This window comes from Nymphaea colorata, chromosome 7 (assembly GCF_008831285.2).
Source record: "Nymphaea colorata isolate Beijing-Zhang1983 chromosome 7, ASM883128v2, whole genome shotgun sequence".
NCBI classification, from domain to species: Eukaryota; Viridiplantae; Streptophyta; class Magnoliopsida; order Nymphaeales; family Nymphaeaceae; genus Nymphaea; species Nymphaea colorata.
This window is the reverse complement of record NC_045144.1, coordinates 16,920,242-16,942,513: the sequence shown is the minus strand read 5'-3', so window position 1 is coordinate 16,942,513 and position 22,272 is coordinate 16,920,242. Positions and strand designations below refer to the sequence as shown.

Genomic DNA, 22,272 nt, shown 5'->3' with positions numbered 1-22,272 from the left:
AAGTGTCTCTACTGGCAAACTATTACATAACGATGCATTGTTGGTCCTTTCTCCTTAAGCAATTACCTTGCCCTGGTTCTTCATAAACAGATTAATTTGTGACAATAGATACTTTAAATTCGATAGCATCTTCTCCAGAAAAATCTATTCAAGAGAATTGTAACGGTGAAGGAGTACCATCAAGTTGGGTTGGTGTGGAGGAGTACCATCAAGTTGGGTTGGTGTGGAAAGAGAAGTTTGCTTATTTGGCCCAAAGCAAGGATCTGTTCCTCCAAACAGAACTCATCAAATTAAATTCTGCAAAAATGGGTCAGAAAAGGCTTGCCATGTACCCGATCAAATATGATGAGGATGCAGATTAATGCAGAGGACTTTATAAAGAATCTTCATATTTTATCTTCCTAGATATGGTGGGTTTTAAATAGTTGGTAGGGATACTGATTGAGGCCTTGGCTTGGAAGGTCTGATAGAAGAACTGTTCATTGTGGAGGAGAGGAGAGACATCAAGAAGGATTTTGATTGAGGCCTTGGCTTGGAAGGTTTTTCTGAATCATTTCATGTCTGGCATTGTTCCAATGTTGATATGTAGAATTGGGAAGTCATCCTCCAGAACGGAATATTCTACAGGGATGAACATCCTTGCTTTCTGTCTTTTTTTAATTCTTTATGGTGTTTAGTTTCTTGAACAGTTGCTGATATCAGTAAGGTTATGCTCTGCCTGGCAATTCTTTAAAGGAAATGCCGATACTTTGGGAGTAAAAACAAAAAAAAGCAAGAAAAACCATGTGCTCAAATATCTGCAACAAGTAGAAGCGATCAAAAAATTATTTCTTTGCGTTTTGTCTTACTCCGACCAATCATAAGCAAGACTGAGCAACATGACAAATCCACTCGACTGGCAAAATTATCACATCTCGACCTAAACCAAAATTCTACAAAATAGAGGGTCCAATATCAGCATCGGCTGCCGCATTACTCCAATGAAACCTTTATTGATGGAAGATTCTGTTGGAATTTCTCCCCATAACGCATATACAAAACCAAACGTATATACCCTAAACAGGATCATGCTCTTGCTAAATCATTGAAATAAACGAAACCTTAAACTGAAGCGGAAGCGTACCTGAATCCATCTGATCTGGTGCACGGGAAGATCGCAGCAGGGTCCTCTAGGGTACGTGCGGCGCGCTTGAGGTCTCTCTCAGATGGGGAAGAGGAAAACCCTAGAAACCAATGTTTCTGGCAAAAACCCTTGCACGACCCCAGGGACCACTACCATTATATAATAAGGACAATTACGGATTCAACCTATCAAAGAGTCTGTAATTCCGTACTGGTATCTATACATTTCAAAATTACCCCATACCATCTAAAATGACGTAATATCCCAAAATGCAATCACTTAAGCGGATATTTACGTTAAGACAGCCATAATGTCTGAAATTCCTCATAGACATATGCCGGCCCACCAAATGATCTTACAATCTCCCACTTGGGCCAAATATGTCTTAATACATTCAGACATTACATAAAACCTTAGGAGCTCATAATTGCTATCTTATAAACGTCATTTTCACCAATCTCGTCCATGACCATATCAACACAGAACCAAAGCGGCTTTCACTATAATAAAAATTAGCTAAACCTTCAATGATCACAAATGTTAACATAATCAATGACATAGATCTGATATGGATGTATAGCATGAGAATTACATGTAATGTGATTACAACATGTCTATTCTCAACTGGTCCAACTTTAAAAACCTTATGGAGATCAAAACACAAACACAGAATGGAACCAAAGAACTTTAAACATTATTTTGCAGAAAACTGAATATGTGTCCATACATAAGAGCAAACAAAATACAAACTCCCACTAAACCAGCACATCATCCAAGGATAACACCCCGATACGAACAACATGTTCGTGAAAGACCTTATGTGTTAAACCCTTAGTAAGCGGATCCGCAATCATAGAGTTTGTCCCAATATGATCTAAAGACACCTGACCATTCTGTATCCCCTCTTTAACAATCCAAAAACTTAATGTCGATGTGCTTCGACTTTGATAAACTGTGGCTGTTATAAGAGTACATGACTGCTGAATTATTGTTACACAACAACCTTAGTGGTATTTCTATACCATATATAATGTGCAGCCTCGTGACAAAATTCTGCAATCACAAAACCTGATTGAATGTCATTATCTTGGCACTCAGCAAAGTCAGAATCTGAATACCTAATGATCTCCCACTGGTCTGACTTCCTGTATGTGAGCATAAAATCTTATGTTCTTTTAAGTACCTCAAAACTCTTTTGGCTGCTTTCCAATGACCCATACCAGGATCATTTAAGTATCTGCCTAACATTCCAATGATAAATGCAATATCCAAACGAGTACAAACCTGAACATACATAAGGCTTCCCACAACAGACAAATAGGGAATCCTTTCCATTTCTTTAGATTCGATTTTACTTTTAGTGCACTGTTTGAGACTAAACTTGTCTCATTTAGCAACTGGAGTCTTTCATGGTTTACAATCCTTCATGTCATATCGCTGAAGCACCTTATCAATGTAGGCCTTTTGTGATGATCCAAGAATACCCCGAGAACGATCTCGAAATATTTGGATCCCCAATACAAAAGATGCACAACCAAGATCCTTCATGTCAAACTTTTGTTGACAAAAAATCTTAGTTTCATGCAATATGCCAACATCATTACTTGCCAACAATATATCATCGACATATAAAACTAGAAAGATAAATTTGCCCCCACTGAACTTTTAATATACACATTCATCAACCATATTAATTTCGAAACCAAATGAAACTATAACTTGATGAAGTTTGTAATACCATTGACTGGAAAACTTGCTTTAGCCCATAGATGGATTTCTTGAGTTTGCAGACCATTTTCTTTGCATCACCTAAAGCAAAGTTTTCTGGTTGCACCATATATATCAATTCATTAATGTCTCTATTTAGAAACGCTGTTTTAACATCCATCTAATGCAGCTCTAAGTCAAAATGAGCTACAAGTGCCATTATAGTCCTGAAAGAGTCTTTCAACGAAACTGGAGAGAAAGTCTCTGTATAATCAATGCCTTTCTTTTGAGTAAAGCCCTTAACGACAAGATGTACTTTATACCTTTCAATGTTACCTAATGAATCCCTCTTGGTTTTAAATATCCATTTACAACCAATGGGTTTCACACCTTCAGGCAAAGGAACAACTTCCCATACGTCATTATCCATCATGGACTTTATTTCCTCATTCATGGCATCCATCCGCTCAAGAGATTTAGAACTCTTTATTGCTTGCTGGAGGTTGACAAGATCATCTTCCATTAAGCCCATATCAACATCATGTTCTTGGAGATAGACAAAATCATTTGAAATTGTATTTCTCCTCTCTCTAGTGGATCTCCTCAGTGGCACCTCTACTTGATTTTCTTGAGGTTGTTGAGTTTGTTCTTCAGTATGGAGATCGACATCATTGCCTTCTTCTGAATAGAGTGGACTCAGGTCCCTCTTCAAAGGCAATGCTTCTAACCTGATCACCTCCCCAAACTCAATATCCTCAAAGAAATGGGCATTTTCCTTTTCAAAGAAAGACTTACTGAATGGATTATAAAACTTATAACCCCTTAATGTTTGTTCATTTTCCCTTTATACATTCAATGCAAACACTAAAATCTGCAAAATCAAGGGACTCCAGAATTCCTTTTGACATGAGCCTTTATATTCTCTTTTCAGAGATATGTCCTAAGCGCCAATGCCACAACATAATAGAATTCTAATTTGCTAATTTTACTTTTAGTACCACTAGACGTAACATGCAAGATTTCATTATATGAAGCAACCATATCAAGCAAATAAATGTTATCGCTACTAGACAAAGAACCAGTGGCAATCAAATTTGAGTGCAGAAACAACTTAAATTTACTTTCTCCAAATGAACAATAATAACCAAACTTGTTCAATGAAGAAATATGAATCAAATTCCATCTAAAAGACGGTACCACATAAGTTTTTGTCAAATTCAAATAGCAACCAGTCTTTAACGATAACAAAAAATCTGCTATGGCTTCAATCTTCGCCTTCATGTCATCGCCCTCATCGATGAATCTTTCAGCATCAATTGGCGTCTGACAATTTAGGCAGCCCTGCACAATAAACACTTATGTGAGTAGTAGCAACCGAATCTACCCACAAGTGCCTTGGTACTGAAATTAAATTAACCTCAGAACAAACCCAAAGTGAGAAGTGTACCCTCCATTTCACGCCATGCGTGATACTCAGTACAATCCTCCTTCATATGACCTTCACCCTTGCAAAAGAAGCAACTTGATTTGCCTTCCTTATGCTTCTTTTGTTTCTTGATGGATGCGTGATCAACTGTAATTTCTTTAGCCGTCTTTCTTTTCTTACTTTTAGGCGTAGTAGCCAAGTGAGCACTTTCTATCCTATCATGCTTCAATCTCTCCTCTTCTTCCACACAGTGCGAAATGAGCTCATTAAGAGTCCATTTCTCCTTCTGACAGTTATAACTAACTTTAAACTGTCCAAACTGTGGTGGAAGAGAAAGAAGAACCATATGCACTATAAAATCTTCAGGTAACCTCAGACCTAGTGCCTGTAATTTTGAAACAAGATGAGACATTTCCATAATGTGCTCCCGTATGTTCCCCTTTCCTTTAAACATCAGCGTCACAAGTTTACTCAAAAGAGTGCTTGTTTCAGCCTTTTCAATTTTAGCAAAACGTTTTTCAATCTCTTCAAGGAACGCCTTGGCACTAGACTTTTCAGTAATAGATCCCCGAAAATTTTCTGGGATTGATCTCTTCATGATCATTAGACACATGCGGTTTGAGCGTTCCCACCGTTCAAAGTACCGCTTATCCTCATGGGAACTTTGATCTGTTGGATGAGGTGGGCACAACTCCCTAAATGCAAGGTCAAGATCCATACAACTCAGAACAATCATAACAGTTTCTTTTCAGTCCTTAAAATTCGAACCATTTAACTCAGGAACAGTACTCAAATTTGCAGATATCATAGAAGCAGAACTCACTGTACAAAGAACAACAAAAATACCAAACATGCTCACAATCAATACATGCACAAAGATGAAACAACAAATATAAATGAATTTAAATACAATGACCTAAATCCCATCACAAGTTACCGGTGCAACGTTAATATCCAATCTTTGGATTGAAATACTAACTGCAAGTGGTATTCTTAGTCAACAATGAATATGAATAATTAACCCTGTCAAAGAACGAGCCTATCTTTGGATTGACTCGCTATTCACATGGAAACCTGAAAAATTATCACATATTCATTGCCTTGTATACTTAAACCTGACCAAACAACAATCCTCCTTTGGGCTGATCATTGTTCGCATGGATCAAGTATACTATCATCTAATGTTTAAAACAAGCAAATTCGTACAACAGAGGTCACTTTGGCGACATAAAGTACAAACGTACTCATTTCAAACAACAGACATGGCCAAAGATCAAAATTCATAATCCGAACATTCATCTAATGTACACCCATAATTTTAATAACATGCAAAACATGATACATGAATTAAAATTTACATACAAAATTTGTCATTCATTGAATCCAAAACCTGATGCATAAAACAAATTACCATACGCGTATGCCCTACATTAAATCCAAAACCAAAATGATTCAATGAAATGAGCCCAAAAGAGTCCAAAACTTATAAACCAGTATCATAATCGTGCTTAAGAGGGTCAAGAACTACTGAATCGGCCTTAAAATGGCCCGTATCGTTCTTAAACCACAATTAGAACACCCGCATACCCCTACATAGGGCTGAACCAGTCTAAAAATTGGACGTACCGGTCAAAAATAGACCGTATCGGTTCTAAATCCCAATGAACCAGTTAAAAAAAAAATGGCAAAAATAGGTTAAAAAACTGAATTAACCGGTCTCAAAATGGTCCGAATCGGTTCTGAATCGTATTGAACCGGTCTGAAACCGAATGAACCGGTTCGAGTCTTTACAGAACCGGTTTGACAATGATGAACCGTTTCTTTATAATTAAACGGGGCTCGGGCGCGAGGCGGCAAACAAATTTTTTTTTTTTTTTTAAAAACTGTTGGATCCGGATCGGGTCTGTCAAGACCCGACCCGAACCGACCCGGCTAGACCGCCCGAGCGTCGTCTCCACTCGACCGAAACCGCCGTTCGCCTGCCTGACGCCGAACGGCAGCGAACGGCGGATTCACCACCGGCAGACCTCCGGGAGCCTTGGGTGGGCGCCAGCGGGTGCCGCAAGGGCCGCCGGACGTCGGTGGCGGCGATGGCGGGCCGATGCCTGCCGCAAGCCGCCGGATTCCACGGGTTTTCTCTGTTTTGAACATCTGCCCCTTTTCTTGTCGTTTTTTTGTGTGTTGCAGCGGCGACGAAGCCACCGGCGGCCCGCCGGAGACCGTGGGTGGACGCCTGAGGGTCGCACGGCCCCGTCCGGCGACATGAAAGTCGCCGGCAGGCCTATGACCGGCCATCGCCCTGTATGCCGCCGTTTTCCCTTGTTCCTGCCCTTACGGTTGCATCTGAGGCGTAGAGGGCACCGCAGGCCACCCACAGTGTGGGTGGCCGCCGTCGGGGTTTCCTCACGACTACCGGAAGCCTGCCATCGCCTACCAGCGATGGACGCCCACCGATCCGGCCGTCCCCTTGCCCAATCCTCCTCATGGCTGCAACGGAAGCCCGACGGCTTCCGTCGCACGCCCTCAACCCTAAAATTTTTTTTTTTTTGAAAACAATACTTGCAGCCGAAGGACAGGGATGAACCCAACGGCAAGACGTACAAAATCATCCAAAAAAATTCAACAATTTAACGAAGAACATAGGCTCTGATACCAAATGTTGGAATTTCTCCCCATAACGCATATACAAAACCAAACGTATATACCCTAAACAGGATCATGCTCTTGCTAAATCATTGAAATAAACGAAACCTTAAACTGAAGCGGAAGCGTACCAGAATCCATCTGATCTGGTGCACGGGAAGATCGCAGCAGGGTCTTCTAGGGTACGTGCGGCGCGCTTTAGGTCTCTCTCAGATGGGGAAGAGGAAAACCCTAGAAACCAATGTTTCTGGCAAAAACCCTTGCACGACCCCAGGGACCACTACCATTATATAATAAGGACAATTACGGATTCAACCCATCAAAGAGTCCGTAATTCCGTACTGGTATCTATACATTTCAAAATTACCCCATACCATCTAAAATGACGTAATATCCCAAAATGCAATCACTTAAGCGGATATTTACGTTAAGACAGCCATAATGTCTGAAATTCCTCATAGACATATGCTGGCCCACCAAATGATCTTACAGATTCTACTTCATTTTCTCCTGCTATAGCATCTTTACGGATAGACACAGCTGCCATAGCCTGCAAAACAGGAACTGCATTAGTTTCTGCTTGGCATTTCAAGTTCACTCCCACCTAAGGAATAGGGAGATTTCCATTTCAGGCTTACCTTTTGTTTACAATTCCAAAAACAAAGGGAATAAACTTTATGATTTTCCTAATAAGAACTGCTCTTTCAATGGAAAAGTTGTCAACTAACAGCTTAAAGTAAATTCCCATAACCTGCAAACATGGGCCTACAATACAAAAGCCCAGTAATTACATAGAATTCACTTATTGCAAAAACATTTGGCACTTCAAATGCTATCACACCTGACATTTGAAGTTGGTCTGCTCATTTTTATTTTTTCTGTATTATATATATATATATATATCGAGAGAGAGAGAGAGAGAGAGAGGGAAGGCTTACTTGGGTCGACAGTGGTGATCAGGCCAGAATTGCCAAAGCTACAAGTGTGGGGCTGCCTGCCATTGGCACTGTAGTAGAGGTTCATGACAACGGAGGCATGGTTGATTATGGTGTCTGGGAGAGAGCAGGCCTGCCCTGAAGCCAGGACGCTGCAGTCGACGCCATTGGAGCAAGCAAAATCAATGTTGTTCTGAAGCATAGTTTCTTCACTAGAGGGCCTCGCTATGCACCATGTGTGCTTCTGTTCACAACCAAGCTGTGTTATAGATTTCATTTTGAAGTATAAAATCTTTAAGTGGCATTTGATGGATTTTCTTTTTCCCTTTAAACTAAGAGGCAATATGAAGAGTGAGTTTCTTTATGTTGAAAACTATTCTGCTCATCAGACACTCCCCTTAATTAGTTATAAACCTTCTTTAACAAATGATCTGAGTACAGGAGATGGATCAAATCCGGAACAGCAAAATACATTACAGATGATCAGGTCAGAGTCGAATTTAGTATGGTACAGGTGGACACTTAGAAATTTTAAGCCAGTTCACTTAATCATGAACCTCTAACACTTTTGGGCACCAGTAATTTCTTTTAATAACAAGTTGAAACGTTAAATTGGAAGGTATATACATAAAGTACAATTGATCTATTGGAAAAAGAAATCAGCTATGGAATTTGTAATTTCAAGAAGTAATAGAGCAGAAAAAATAGAAATGCCTATTTAAGGGTAGAAGAACTAATATATATGTAGCATCGTAGTCAAGTAATTCTGTTGCAAGAAGCAATGGTAAGGAAAGAAATCTCAGCATTCATTTATTTGAGATATACTATTTGATGATTAGACATGGTTAATTGGGACCATTTGCTTAGCACTAACAATAGTAAAAAAAAAAAATGGAAAGGAGACAAACAGGGCACTGTCATTCTTGAGAAACTCAAATTGGAAACCAAAAGAAAAGAAGAACGAGGCAGAAAGTATGGAGTACTGAAGCGGGTAGTTTATCGGAACCATTTGATTCTAAAACAAGTACATTAATCATTTCAGAATGTAGAAAAGTACCTGCCCGTTTACCACCTTCACGAATGACCCTGAAAATAATGTCAAAACACGAAAACAAAATGAGAAGTTATTTGTGAAGATTGAAGCTGACAAGAAAGAAAAATATATTCACAATTTCAAGATATGCAGCATAAAAGTATAGGCAGGACTCGAGATTACGACTGTAGAAACAAGGGGAAAGAATAAAGTGAGATAACAAAGCAACAATAGGAGATCTCAGTACCATGACTGAAGATTAACATCAGGAGAAGAAGAACCAAGGAATTCATGTCACTCTAGCTTCCATCACAGGAGCAGAAGAAGAAAGATTGATGTTCAGGTGGTCTATGATGCGCTTGCAAGTAAGAGTGGCGGGTAGCGTCTCTCTATTTATAAAGGAAAAAAATCTCAAAACAGTAAAGTGGCGGGCAGTTTGGTTGGATGTCCACCTATATTTGAAACCCTTAATATTTCATATTTTAGTATTTAAAAAACCCTAAGCGATGGATCAAGAGGTTTTAAAGTGCCATGAAAGTTTCCAAATAAGTGCATGAACAATGCACCAATAATTTCTAAGTGAAACGATTGCTGGTGTCGTATGCTAAAGATGGCACACATACACAAGGAAATAGATGGCACACACATACACACATATATATACCCGCCAAGTCGGCCCCACAATACCCAACTCCGGTCAACCCAATCTGGTGAATATTTGGATCGGGCCGATCCAGGTGTTTAATAACAAACCCAAGTCTGGTCCATTACAAGTGAAATACCCAACTATGCATTGAGTACCCAACCTATTGCCCACCCTTTATTTCTAAGCTTTTTAATCAATATTTGGATCATAAGGTTATGATCGTTTTATCACGGATCTGAGATCTATAGTGATCTAAAATTTTGGGATCTTAGATTCATGGATTTAAGGTCAGACCTCCCCCCATCCCACCTTAAATCTATGGTTGGAGTGGATTTAAAATCCATGCTCTCCTAAAACACACATTTTTATGCAGATCCAAGGCCATCAAACACAACCTAATTGAATTAGACATTATTATTACCGGGTTCCTCTAATGAGATACAACAACTTCACCAAGAAGTAGGACAAAATACTTTTCCTACTCACATCCAATCATAGAGATACTTCGTTCTTCTAGCATTCTTGGTATTAGATTTGGATTCCTATATAAACAATACACAGCCGAGTTGGAGTTTTCACATACCCCAGGAATCAGATAGGGATTGGAACCAGTAAGAAGATCGTTCATTAACGGACTCAAGTTTGATGACTAATTGGGCTCTAATTCCTGATCAAATTAACCAGGCTTATTTGTTTCAGAATATAATCAAGGAACCGGATAATATCCAAAATCATATTTTTGCGCTGTAGAGTCAGGAAGAGTTTGGTTGGTGTAGGGTGGCCTGTAGCGCCAATGCATGCTGGAGTTAGAATCTTGAGCTTCAAAAGTTTGGAGTGATTATTAGCTAAAGGCACGAACCTAATATTCCACTCTACATAAGAGGACAAGCAGGACAAATCGGCAGAAACAATATCTAACCTGCTTCAAAAGAACTAAATCTCAAATAAGGTGAATATATCATTATGTTACTCGCATACAATAATTTAAAAAAAAAATTGACAGAAAGGATCCTATCTTGGAAGAATGCCCTATTGATGAATAGATTTGCTCGTACCTGGATCACCTATTCATATGTCCTTATATGTAACCACTTGGCCTGTTTTAATAATTATCTTTCAATAAAAGAATGGTTGAAAAATTTCTCTGTGGGATTGTGAACGCAGAACATACCTTGTTCATGACCATATATGATCAGAGACCAATGTTCTAGTAGGAAACTTTTGGTTCCTTATAAAGCTCACCTTGCCTTGAAAACGTGTATCTTGGGGAAGTCCCTACGTATATTTATACACTAAGCGCTACAGTCTTCAGAATCAGCGCCTGAATTGGCTTCAACCGAACCAGTTTGATGCCCGATTGTAGAACAGTAATAATGTCTGTTTTAACTACGTACTGCTTTGAATATTTTGGTAATCTTTTTTAAATCAATGCTGTTTTTATTTTTTAACAGATAATTTTCAAGTATTCTCATTGATTTTCAAACTGATGTTTTTTTTTTAATGTTTTACTCAGGGAACCGCTGATTCAGATTTAGGAAATGACATCCGAGGAGATTCTAGTTTCGATATACATGACCATACTCAGATTTAACGGATTTAGTTTTAAATAAATATTCTATATTCACATCGGTTACATTTTGAAAATTGGCCACATTTGGTTCAAAATTCGGATTTGCATTCAAGTACGAATATAAAAATCAGATTCGGATTGTGAATTTGGATATGACTTTTCTTTGTTCATCTTTGAATACGAATATGTGAATATCAGAAAAAGCGGATACGGATCATGAAATCAGATTTTGGATTTGGATTCTGATATGACTTTTTTTATTCATATCTTGAAATCTGAATATGTGAATATCCGAAAAAAAGGATATCCAATTTAGATCTGATCCACTGACATCCTATAACCAGGAATGATGGAACTTCTTCTTTACTCGGGTTTCATTCATCAAACGGTCCTTATGATAGATCCAATATACCTATACATCATAAAGAAGTAAAAAAAAAAAAAGTATCCAAATCAAAGGATTTAGAGAGGCGCAAACTTTTTACCGAGCTAAGCTGATGACAAACAAATAATAGTTTTTTTTTTTCATCTTATATTGACATATATTAATTTTATTTATCAATACCACATTTTCTACAAAATTTAATATAATATTGACATTTACTTCTTTTATTTTCGTTGCATACTAATGGTACCCACGGAGCTGGGAGTTCTTATCTGCCATGTTGGAGAGAATAAGGGAGGACAGAGCGTTCCAACTTGGCGTTCCTGGGAAAACAGGACATGCAATGTATATGGCCTGCAAGCAGCCCATGTTTGCATCCCCATTCCCCATGTTCTTGACGTTTCGCCTTAGTTGCACTCATCGGTATGGCCCGTTTTCTTTTTTCTTTTCCCATTTTTTCGCAGATCCAGTCTTTAAAATGGGTCACTGACGAGTTATCCATGATCCATTGACCATCCGTGTGGTTTCTCCACGAGACGACAACTTGATAGGTCCGATGTGTGCTCCAAACGTAGATACCTCACACCTGAATAAATAAGTTGGAACTCTTTTCGCTATACAAAATATGTTTGATGGGTGGGGAAATTGAAAAAGTAAAAAGACTATAAAGAACCTTTTTTTTTTCAAAAATCTCAAGGGGATGCTTGGGTGACACTTGAAATCCACGTTTTGAATGCAAAACAAAACATAGTTTTGCCCTCCAAAACCACGTTTTTGGAGTGTTTGGGTGCCAACAAAACTGGTTTGAAGAAAACCCAATTTTAAGAAAACCTGGCTTTGTAAGAGAAAGTGACAAGCCTGATCCCCAATAAGCTATTCAAAATCAAGTTTTGGATGTCTCCAAAACATAAAAGCCAAGTTTCTAAAACTTATTGAAAAACTTGGTTTTCATAAAAGCTAGTTTTTACAAAATTGGGTTAGAGATGGATGTCATCCAAATACCCCCTTAATCTCTAGTTCCAATGAAAAGCACAGCAGGACTAAGCCTGGGCATCGGGACCAATTTATTTTTTAATATTAATTTTATTTAATAATGATACATTTTTTATTACTAAAAAATATTTTATATTTAAAAATTTTGGTTTTACATTAATATTTTTTTTGTTTTAACCAAGCTGGGCACATGCTCGGATGTGGGGTTTCGAGCCTGGCTTGAACTCGATTTTCGGGTGTCGGGCCGGGCCAACCCGATGCCTAGGCCTCGACGCCGATCCCAAGCCACCAAAAGCAATCACATGCTATTGGGGATGGGCAAGGGTAAGAGTTTCAGCATCCCAACTAGTACCAATGAAAAAGTTTAATAAACATAAGTCAACCAGACATTAAAGTCTTTCATCTAGTTGTCAACGCATTCTATCGACCACTCTGGCAAAACCAGTCATGTGTTTCGTGATGATGGGTGACTCACACAAGTAGTGACTTGATCCCAATTTTCTTATTCGACTACACCATCAGGGCATTATATGCTTTCGATTAAGTGATATCACTCATACATGCTGATCATTAAGTATTTTTTTCATAATTGACTCTAATTTGAATATAACCTGTGATGGAGAATAGTTGGGACAGTGGAAGGAGTATATATATTAAAGCCTGATAGAGAGTGTAAAAGATAGTGGGAGAAATTACACGAATCAGGCCAAGCATATTCTCTATGCGTCCCCTTCAATCAGTACAAAATTGTGTAGTGGGGTTCCATCAAATACTGTAGAGCCCACAAATTACAGTCAGTCCTATGACTAGCTCGGAATTATGTAGGCCGAGCCGAGCAAAGCCAAGTCTAAGTCGAAGTTTGAGCTTCGAGCCCAATAAAACTTGAGTCTGGTCTGCCCCAACAAGGGGCAGAGGCCGGGGCCAGGTTGAAACTTATAAATAGTCGCCACCAAAAGCTAAGCTGGGTATTGCCCGGAAGGCCTGGATTATGATCAAAATGTTGGGATTTTGAGTGAAATTATACAAAAGAAAATTGTGCATAATCATTAAATCTTACATACATCTCACAAGAACATATGTTATTAATTATGTCTTGTCAAACATATAGAGGTTTCATATATATATATATAGAGACGCACACACACACCATCCCAGACCGTTAGGTCAGAGAAAAAACCAGATTATTCAATTGTTTTGCTGAAGATATTTTAAACAAAATAAAAACATCCTAATGTGTATATCAAAACTAATTTAATACGAAACATGTTATAGTTTGTTGTTATGAAAGATGGAGATTTCTCCACCATCAAAATATCAATGTTAGAAGAGTCGTTCAACCTTGAAAGCGTAAATGCCAGGTTGGACCACACAAAGTGCACCATAATCATTGTATTTAAGTAGTCTGGTTTGTATTCTGGGACATACCAATTACTATATATATATATATATATATATATATATATATATGTATATATATTACTCAAATCTTAATGGCAATAATGTTAGGTCAAAGCATAAATGTATATGCAATATTAAACGGAACTCAAGGTAACCGGATTGAGTAGCTAACTTGCCATAATTATATAACTCTGGGCTCTAGCAAGTAGCAACTAAGTCTTTCGACCAGGGACAGTTCTAAAAAATTCTGGCTACGAGACATAAGTTATAAAATTTAAACTTTAAAGAGCGTCAATATACAAAAAAAAAAATTACCCTAATCTATCAATAAGAAAATAAACTTTTTTTTTTGTTTGTTTGGGCTACACAAATATATTTAGAAAATTTCCGCTTTGATGCCCAACCTTGTGTCTCATACTTCTGAAAAACATCCTTTGCTTTTTTTTTTTTTTCTAAAAGTTGTAAATGGCCCTCACATTTGCTGCCATTAATTTTTTTTCTTTGTTTTTGTAACTTCAGTTCAAATATATTGGTCAGGTCCAATGAACTTCAAATTTTAGGCTGTTAAAATTTAACAGCGATACGCCATCTCTCATCCCAATATTGATTTAATTACTAGAAAGAATAAAAGTTCAATGTTAATTGAAAGAGTCAATTGTGATTTACTCCACGCCTTTTTCTTTTTTCCTTGCTCTGTGTGAGAGCTCCTACAAACCTTGACTTATTATTATGTCCACACGAAGAGGTAGAGTAAATTTTCTCCAGTAACTTCGTTCTCTCTCTCTCTCTAGAATGTAGACATAATTCTGTTTTTGTGGCAAAACATAATTCACTAGGCTTTTGGGGGTTCTCTGTTAAAAGAAATGTTAGAACACGCTACTGGACTTGCAAATACAATGGTTTAATACATAAATTTTTAATTAAATCCATTCTACGTTACTAATATTTTTTTAATTGTTATTTACATTTATATTTTAAATGAATTTGTGTTAATTAATTGTGATTAATTCAGTACGTTTGGTAAACATGAAGGCTGAATAAGTAGGTTTTATATAATGACTTATTGAAACTAATATGTTGTTTTTACAACTAATCATACGTGACTTCACATTCCATTGATTGTGAATGTTGGATTCAGTGTGTGATTACACATGACGATTTAGACTCGGTCTATTTCATTATAACAATCATTAATTATCTTGCATAGACCAAGTCGCTATGAGCTAAGCCTGACTGGCAAACTCAAGCCCAGTCATGCCAGCAACTAAGAGCCCAAGCAGTACTGGCTAATTCTCCAGTTGGCGGCAGTGAGGACCCCACCGCCGAAAAGGAGCCTTACTCTGGCGACCTGCCGTCGCTCAGACTGCGCCGGTACCTGGCCAGATCCCGGAAGCCGCAAAGGTGCGACAAGAAACGGAAGATATGCAAACTGAAGGGAAGCCCTGGCCCTGACAGCTGCCACAAGAATTGTGTGGATCAGAAGACCGATCTCCTCAACTGTGGCAAATGTGGGAGGAGGTGCAGGTTGACGAAGACGTGCTGCTGTTAGCAAAAGGAATGACCTGCCTGCACGTCCTCTTCTTTTGCTCCTATGAATGACACAACACAAGAACACAACAAACTAATCGACCACTTGTTTGTACAAGTGATCACAAAGGCATGACACGTGATAAGAGCACACAACACTAATAATTTGGAGCACACTTGAAATGCTTTCTACCACATACTTTGGCCAACCCAAAGGGCCATATTTATACATGTACAAAAAACTGAAAAATAAATGACATTGACTCTAGGTAATTCCACTATGGTCATTATGGACATATTAAAAACAAAAAACTGATAATATAATGACCATATTAAAAACAAAAAACTGAAAATTAAAATAGGCAATGTGAAGTGTCACATGTCTTGGAACGATGGAACTTTTGGAGAACCCAAAAGTTAAACCGTTCACATTTTTCATAAAGGCAGCTGAATTAATTTTGCATTAACTTTCATCACTCCCCCTTAATGCAAAGTTTGAAACTCCAAGGTGAGACTGAAACTTCATAAATTTTAGGTATGAAAGTGTCTTTGTAAACCCATACGCAACTTGCTCATTGGTTGAGCAATACTTCAACACGATTTGACTGCCCCAAATCTTCCTCATCCACGTCCACGATAGTTACCTCTACTTCACCCGCGATATGCATTCTTTCGTACAGTTGCTCCCTTTCTCTCTTTGCTAAAGTCATCCAACTTGACTTGAGCTTCGAATGCTTGTTCAACATTTTTCTCAGTTGACCTGTTCATTCTTTGTTCATGGGATAAAAGAGAACCCAATAGTTCATTAGCAGAGTATGCAGTCAAATCCTTAGACTCTTCTATAGCCGTAACCACATGATCAAACTTAGACGGTAAGCTCCTCAATATTTTTTCTACAATTTTCTGGTTGCTAACAACCTCTCCAAAGGTTTTTATCTCATTCATAATTATGAAAGCTCTTGAAAAAAAATCTTGGACTGATTCATTGTTTTTCATAAACAATGTCTCAAACTCTTTACGGAGGATTTGGAGTTTCACTGTCATTACCTTCTTATCACCATGATATTCTCGTTTGAGAATAGTCCAATCTTCATTTGAACTAGTAGCACCAGCAATTCGAGTAAAGATAGTCTCACATACAGCTTGTTGAAGAACAAGCAAGGCTTTTGAATCATTCTTTCGTTGCTCTCTTGATTCAACTGTCTTTTCTCATTGTTTTGAAATCTCTGCACTTTCTATATAGTCATTCTCAACTAAATCCCAAAGATCTTGTGACAAAAAGAAAGTCTTCATTTTTATGCTCCAAAAACCATAATTATCACCACTAAATATAGGTATGAGCGATTAAAAAATACTTGAAGTGGACATGCCATTTGCCATAATGAACAAAAATTTCCCACAGAAATTTTATCGAACAAGTTATGTGCAGACTTTACCTTGCAGGCTTCTCTTTTGCACTTTTACTAGCAATTACGACAACACAATCGACCTGGCTCTGATACCACTGTTAGCAAAAGGAATGACCTGCCTGCACGTCCTCTTCTTGTGCTCCTGTGAATGACACAACACAAGAACACAACACACTAATCGAGCACTTGTTTGTACAAGTGATCACAAAGGCATGACACGTGATAAGAGCACACAACACTAAAAATTTGGAGCACACTTGAAATGCTTTCTCCCACATACTTTGGCCAACCTAAAGGGCCATATTTATACATGTAAAAAAAACTGAAAAATAAATGACATTGACTCTTGGTAATTCCACTATAGTCATTATGGACATATTAAAAACAAAAAACTAAAAATATAATGACCATATTAAAAACAAAACACTGAAAATTAAAATAGGCAAGGTGAAGGGGCACATGTCTTGGAACGATGAAACTTTTGGAGAACCCAAAAGTTAAACCGTTCACATTCTTCGTAAAGGCAGCTGAATTAATTTTGCATTAACTTTCATCACTCCCCCTTAATGCAAAGTTTGAAACACCAAGGTGAGACCGAAACTTCATAAATTTTGGGTATGAAAGTGCCTTTGTAAACCCATCCACAACTTGCTCATTGGTTGAGCAATACTTCAACGCGATTTGACCTTTACCAACAATCTCATGAATGAAATGATGACGAAGTTCAATATGTTTTGTCTGTCCATGGTAAATCGGATTTCTTGTCATTGTTATAGTTGCCTTGTGGTCACAATGAATTGGTGTTCCTTCAGTTTGACTTTGACCAAGATCTTCCAAAACTCGGCGCATCCAAATTGCCTGACAAGTAGCTGCAGATGCAGCAATATACTCCGCTTCTAAAGATGATAATGCCGTTGTACTTTGCTTCTTTGAACACCACAATATAGCACCTTATCCAAGTGTAAAAACATAACCGCATGTGCTCCTTCGATCATCTACAGCTCCTGCCTAGTCACTATCATTGTAACCAAGTAAGTTATAACAAACATCTGATTTATACCGAATTCTATATTCAGTAGTTTCACGGATGTAACGCAAAACACGTTTTGCTGCCCCCAAATGTTGTAATGATGGATTGTGCATGAATCTGGATACCAAGCTGACAGCAAATAAAATATCTGGTCGTGTATGAGTCAAATATAACAAGCCACCAACTAGACCTCTAAACAATGTTTCATTGGCTTTAGCAGTCCCATCAGACAAAGTCAACTTTTCACCTGCATTCATTGGAGTAGAACACGACTTGCAATCTAACATTTTATACCTCTTAAGTAGGCTTAATGCATATTTTTCTTGAGAGATAAAAATGTCATTATTTGTTTGGACAACTTGAAGATCAAGGAAGAAATGCAATAAACCCAAATCTGACATTTTAAACTCACTTATCATACTGTCCTTGAATTTTTGAATGAGCACATCACTTGATCCCATGTAGATAATGTCATCTACATAAACACATACCACAAGCATATCAATGCCTTCATTTTTCAAGTATAATGTAGGTTCACTCTCACAACGTCGAAACCCATTTTTGTGAAGATATGTGTGAAGCCTCCCATACCATGCTCTTGGTGCTTGCTTGAGGCCATAAAGGGCCATCTTCAACTTATACACTTTCTTCTCATGTCCACTTATGACAAAGCCCTGTGGTTTATGTACATATACATATTCTTCTAAAGCACCATTCAAAAAGGCAGATTTGACATCAAATTGAAATACCTTCCATTTTAAGTGAGCTGCAAATGTCAATACTAGCCTAATAGTCTCAAAACGAGCAACAGGAAAAAAAGTTTCAAAAGAATCAATGCCATATTTTTGTACATACCCTCTGACAACTAGTCTGGCCTTGTATTTTTGCACATCTCCATCAACATTATACTTCAATTTGTAAACCCATTTCACACTTATAGGTTCCTTTCCTTGTGGCAAATCTACTAGCTGCCATGTATCATTTCTCTTAATTGTATCGATCTCTTCTTGCATTGTTTTTTCTCATTCTTCTTTACCACTTGCTTCCTCATAACATGATGGTTCAGTTACCATAAAAGCAAATGAACAAGAAGCATATATGTCATGTAAAGATCGTACCTTTCTTGGTGGAGAAGACCCATCTGTAATTATTTCGACATCTTCTTCATGATCTGAATTGGTCTCTTTCGAATGAGTAGCACTTGACGTTGATGCATTTGATTGAGAAGTTGATTCAACAAATGGAATATGTTGATCTTCTATTATTGTCCACTCCCATGATCTATTCTCATCAAAAATGATATCACGTCGAATGATTAAAGACTTTGTTACTGGATTGTATAGTCTATAACCTTTTGAGTTATTACTATAACCCACAAAAATACATTTCTCACTCTTTTTATCCATTTTGTCTCGAATAGTAGAATCAAGCAGAGAGTAGGCAATGCATCCAAAAACTTTCAAATTACTTACATCAGGTTTTTTTGTCCACCATGCTTCATATGGAGTCATATTGCAGGCTGCTTTGGTTGGTGATATGTTGAGAAGATACAAAGCTGTAGCTACTGCTTCAGCCCAAAACTCATTTGGAAGATGCTTCTCATTCAACATGCTACGAGCCATCTCTACCACTATACGGTTTTTTCTTTCAGCTACTCCATTTTGTTGAGGAGTTTTTCTTACTGTCAACTGTCTACGTATGCCATGTAATTTGCAAAAATTGTCAAAATCATTTGACAAAAATTCTCCCCCTCTATCAGTACGAAATTTTTTTATAGGTTGTCCACATTCTTTTTCTACAAACACTTTAAATTCCTTGAATTTTTCAAAGGCTTCAGATTTTTTAACAAGAAAAAACACCCAACTCGTGCGAGAAAAATCGTCAATGAATAATAGAAAATATCTACTATTATTCGAAGATGGAGTTCCTGTTGGTCAATAAATCTCAACATGCACTAATTCTAAAGGAGTTTTTTCTCTCCATGCTTTCCCAACTGGAAATGGAAGACGATATTGTCTTCCATACACACATGCTTCACAAATATCTTCATTTTTGGTAAGACGAGGTAAACCAACAACTAATTTTTTCTACCCCAATAACTTCATTTCATTGTAGTGCAGGTGTCCATATCTTAAGTGCCATAACTTAGACACTTTATTCATGTCTGCAACTAAGGTATATGCATCAAAGTGTGAAAGCTCGATTGGAAACATTTTGTTATTTGTCATGTACACAACTATAGGTGGCATGGTAGAACATTTCTTTTTGATTTCACATACATCATCATGAAATGAAATCAAATATCCTTTCTGTGCTAACTGTCCAACGCTTAGTAAGTTATATGTTAATCTAGGTATATAATAAACATCATGTACCAACCTTTTAGTACCACCTTTAATTGATATCTCAATTGTGCCTTTACCATCAATTTGTACCTTTTTGTTGTCTCCAAGTCGAACTTGTTGCTTCACCGATTCATCAATGTCACAAAACAAGCCTCTCCTTCCTGTCATATGATTACTGCATCCACTATCTAAAAACCATACATGATCAATATTTTCATTTGACTCTGTATGAGTAAAAAATAAGTTACCATCTTCTTCTTTCTCTTCCAATATATTAGCTTGTTGTTTTGCTTTATCCCAACAGTACGCTTCAGTATGACCATTTCTTTTGCAAAAAACACAATACCTGTTTTTGTGGCCATGTTTTTTATTGTTAGTGTCACCTCCTCCTGACTTGTTTCTGACTGCCTCAAATCTTCCTCGTCCACGTCCACGATAGTTACCTCTATCTCACCCGCGATATGCATTCTTTCGTATAGTTGCTCCCTTTCTCTCTTTGCTAAAGTCATCCAACTTGACTTGAGCTTGGAATGCTTGTTCAACATTTTTCTAAGTTGACCTGTCCATTCTTTGTTCATGGGCTAAAAGAGAACCCAATAGTTCATTAGTAGAGTATGCAGTCAAATCCTTAGACTCTTCTATAGCCGTAACCACAGATGGTAAGCTCCTCAATATTTTTTCTACAATTTTCTGGTTGCTAACAACCTCTCCAAAGGTTTTCATCTCATTCATAATTATGAAAGCTCTTGAAAAAAAATCTTGGACTGTTTCATTGTTTTTCATAAACAATGTCTCAAACTCTTTACGGAGGATTTGGAGTTTCACTGTCATTACCTTCTTATCACCATGATATTCTCGTTCGAGAATAGTCCAAGCTTCATTTGAACTAGTAGCACCAGCAATTCGAGGAAAGATAGTCTCACATACAGCTTGTTGAAGAACAAGCAAGGCATTTCAATCATTCTTCTGTTGCTCTCTTGATTCAACTGTCTATTCTCCTTGTTTTGAGCTCTCTGCACTTTCTATATAGTCATTCTCAACTAAATCCCAAAGATCTTGTGACAAAAAGAAAGTCTTCATTTTTATGCTCCAAAAACCATAATTATCACCACTAAATATAGGTATGAGCGATTGAAAAATATTCGAAGTGGACATGCCATTTGCCATAATGAACAAAAATTTTCCACAGAAATTTTATCGAACAAGTTATGTGCAGACTTTACCTTGCAGGCTTCTCTTTTGAAATTTTACCAGCAATCACGACAACACAATCGACCTGGCTCTGATACCACTGTTAGCAAAAGGAATGACCTGCCTGCACGTCCTCTTCTTGTGCTCATGTAAATGACACAATACAAGAACACAACACACTAATCGAGCACTTGTTTGTACAAGTGATCACAAAGGCATGACACGTGATAAGAGCACACAACACTAAAAAATTGGAGCACACTTGAAATGCTTTCTCCCACATACTTTGGCCAACCCAAAGGGCCATATTTATACATGTAAAAAAAACTAAAAAATAAATGACATTGACTCTTGGTAATTCCACTATGGTCATTATGGACATATTAAAAACAAAAAACTAAAAATATAATGACCATATTAAAAACAAAAAACTGAAAATTAAAATAGGCATGGTGAAGGGGCACCTGTCTTGGAACGATGGAACTTTTGGAGAACCCAAAAGTTAAACCGTTCACATTCTTCAAAAAGGCAGCTGAATTAATTTTGCATTAACTTTCATCAGCTGCAAGGGGAGGTGCGTGAATCTGGCGTTCGATAGAAAGAACTGCGGGAGATGCGGGAACAAGTGCCGTAAGGGGTCCTACTGCCTATATGGCATGTGTGGCTACGCTTAGTGCTTGCTGTGGTGATGTTTACGAAGCACTGCTCCCTTGAATGTTATTGGCATTAAAATGTGGTGCTACATTGTGCCACCTCTCTTTTTCAGTTTCAACTTGCGTACTTAGTTTATGTTATACTGTATGGCCTTCGTTTAAGATGCCTCCTTTTGTTTGTTTGTTTGTTTGTTTGTATTTTGTTTTGCATTCTTTTCCATTCCTATTTCTCTGTGACTTCTCTTCACAATCATTTTG

The 22,272-nt window shown here is 37.7% G+C and overlaps 1 protein-coding gene across 1 annotated transcript; it reads left to right on the top strand.

Annotated features, from left to right (window-relative positions):
• Positions 1 to 13,812: 13,812 nt before the first annotated feature.
• On the top strand, positions 13,813 to 22,035 carry LOC116257169 (stigma-specific STIG1-like protein 1). Its single transcript, XM_031633781.1, has 3 exons — positions 13,813 to 13,819; positions 15,107 to 15,377; positions 21,924 to 22,035. The coding sequence occupies exons 1-3, from the start codon at positions 13,813 to 13,815 to the stop codon at positions 22,033 to 22,035; spliced, it is 390 nt and encodes a 129-aa protein (XP_031489641.1).
• The last annotated feature ends 237 nt before the right edge of the window (positions 22,036 to 22,272 follow it).

Excerpts from the sequence above, each read along its gene's own strand:
- LOC116257169 (XM_031633781.1), top strand. Across the intron at positions 15,378-21,923 it reads TGTGGCAAATGTGGGAGGAG|CTGCAAGGGGAGGTGCGTGA; the intron begins GTGCAGGTTGAC and ends AACTTTCATCAG.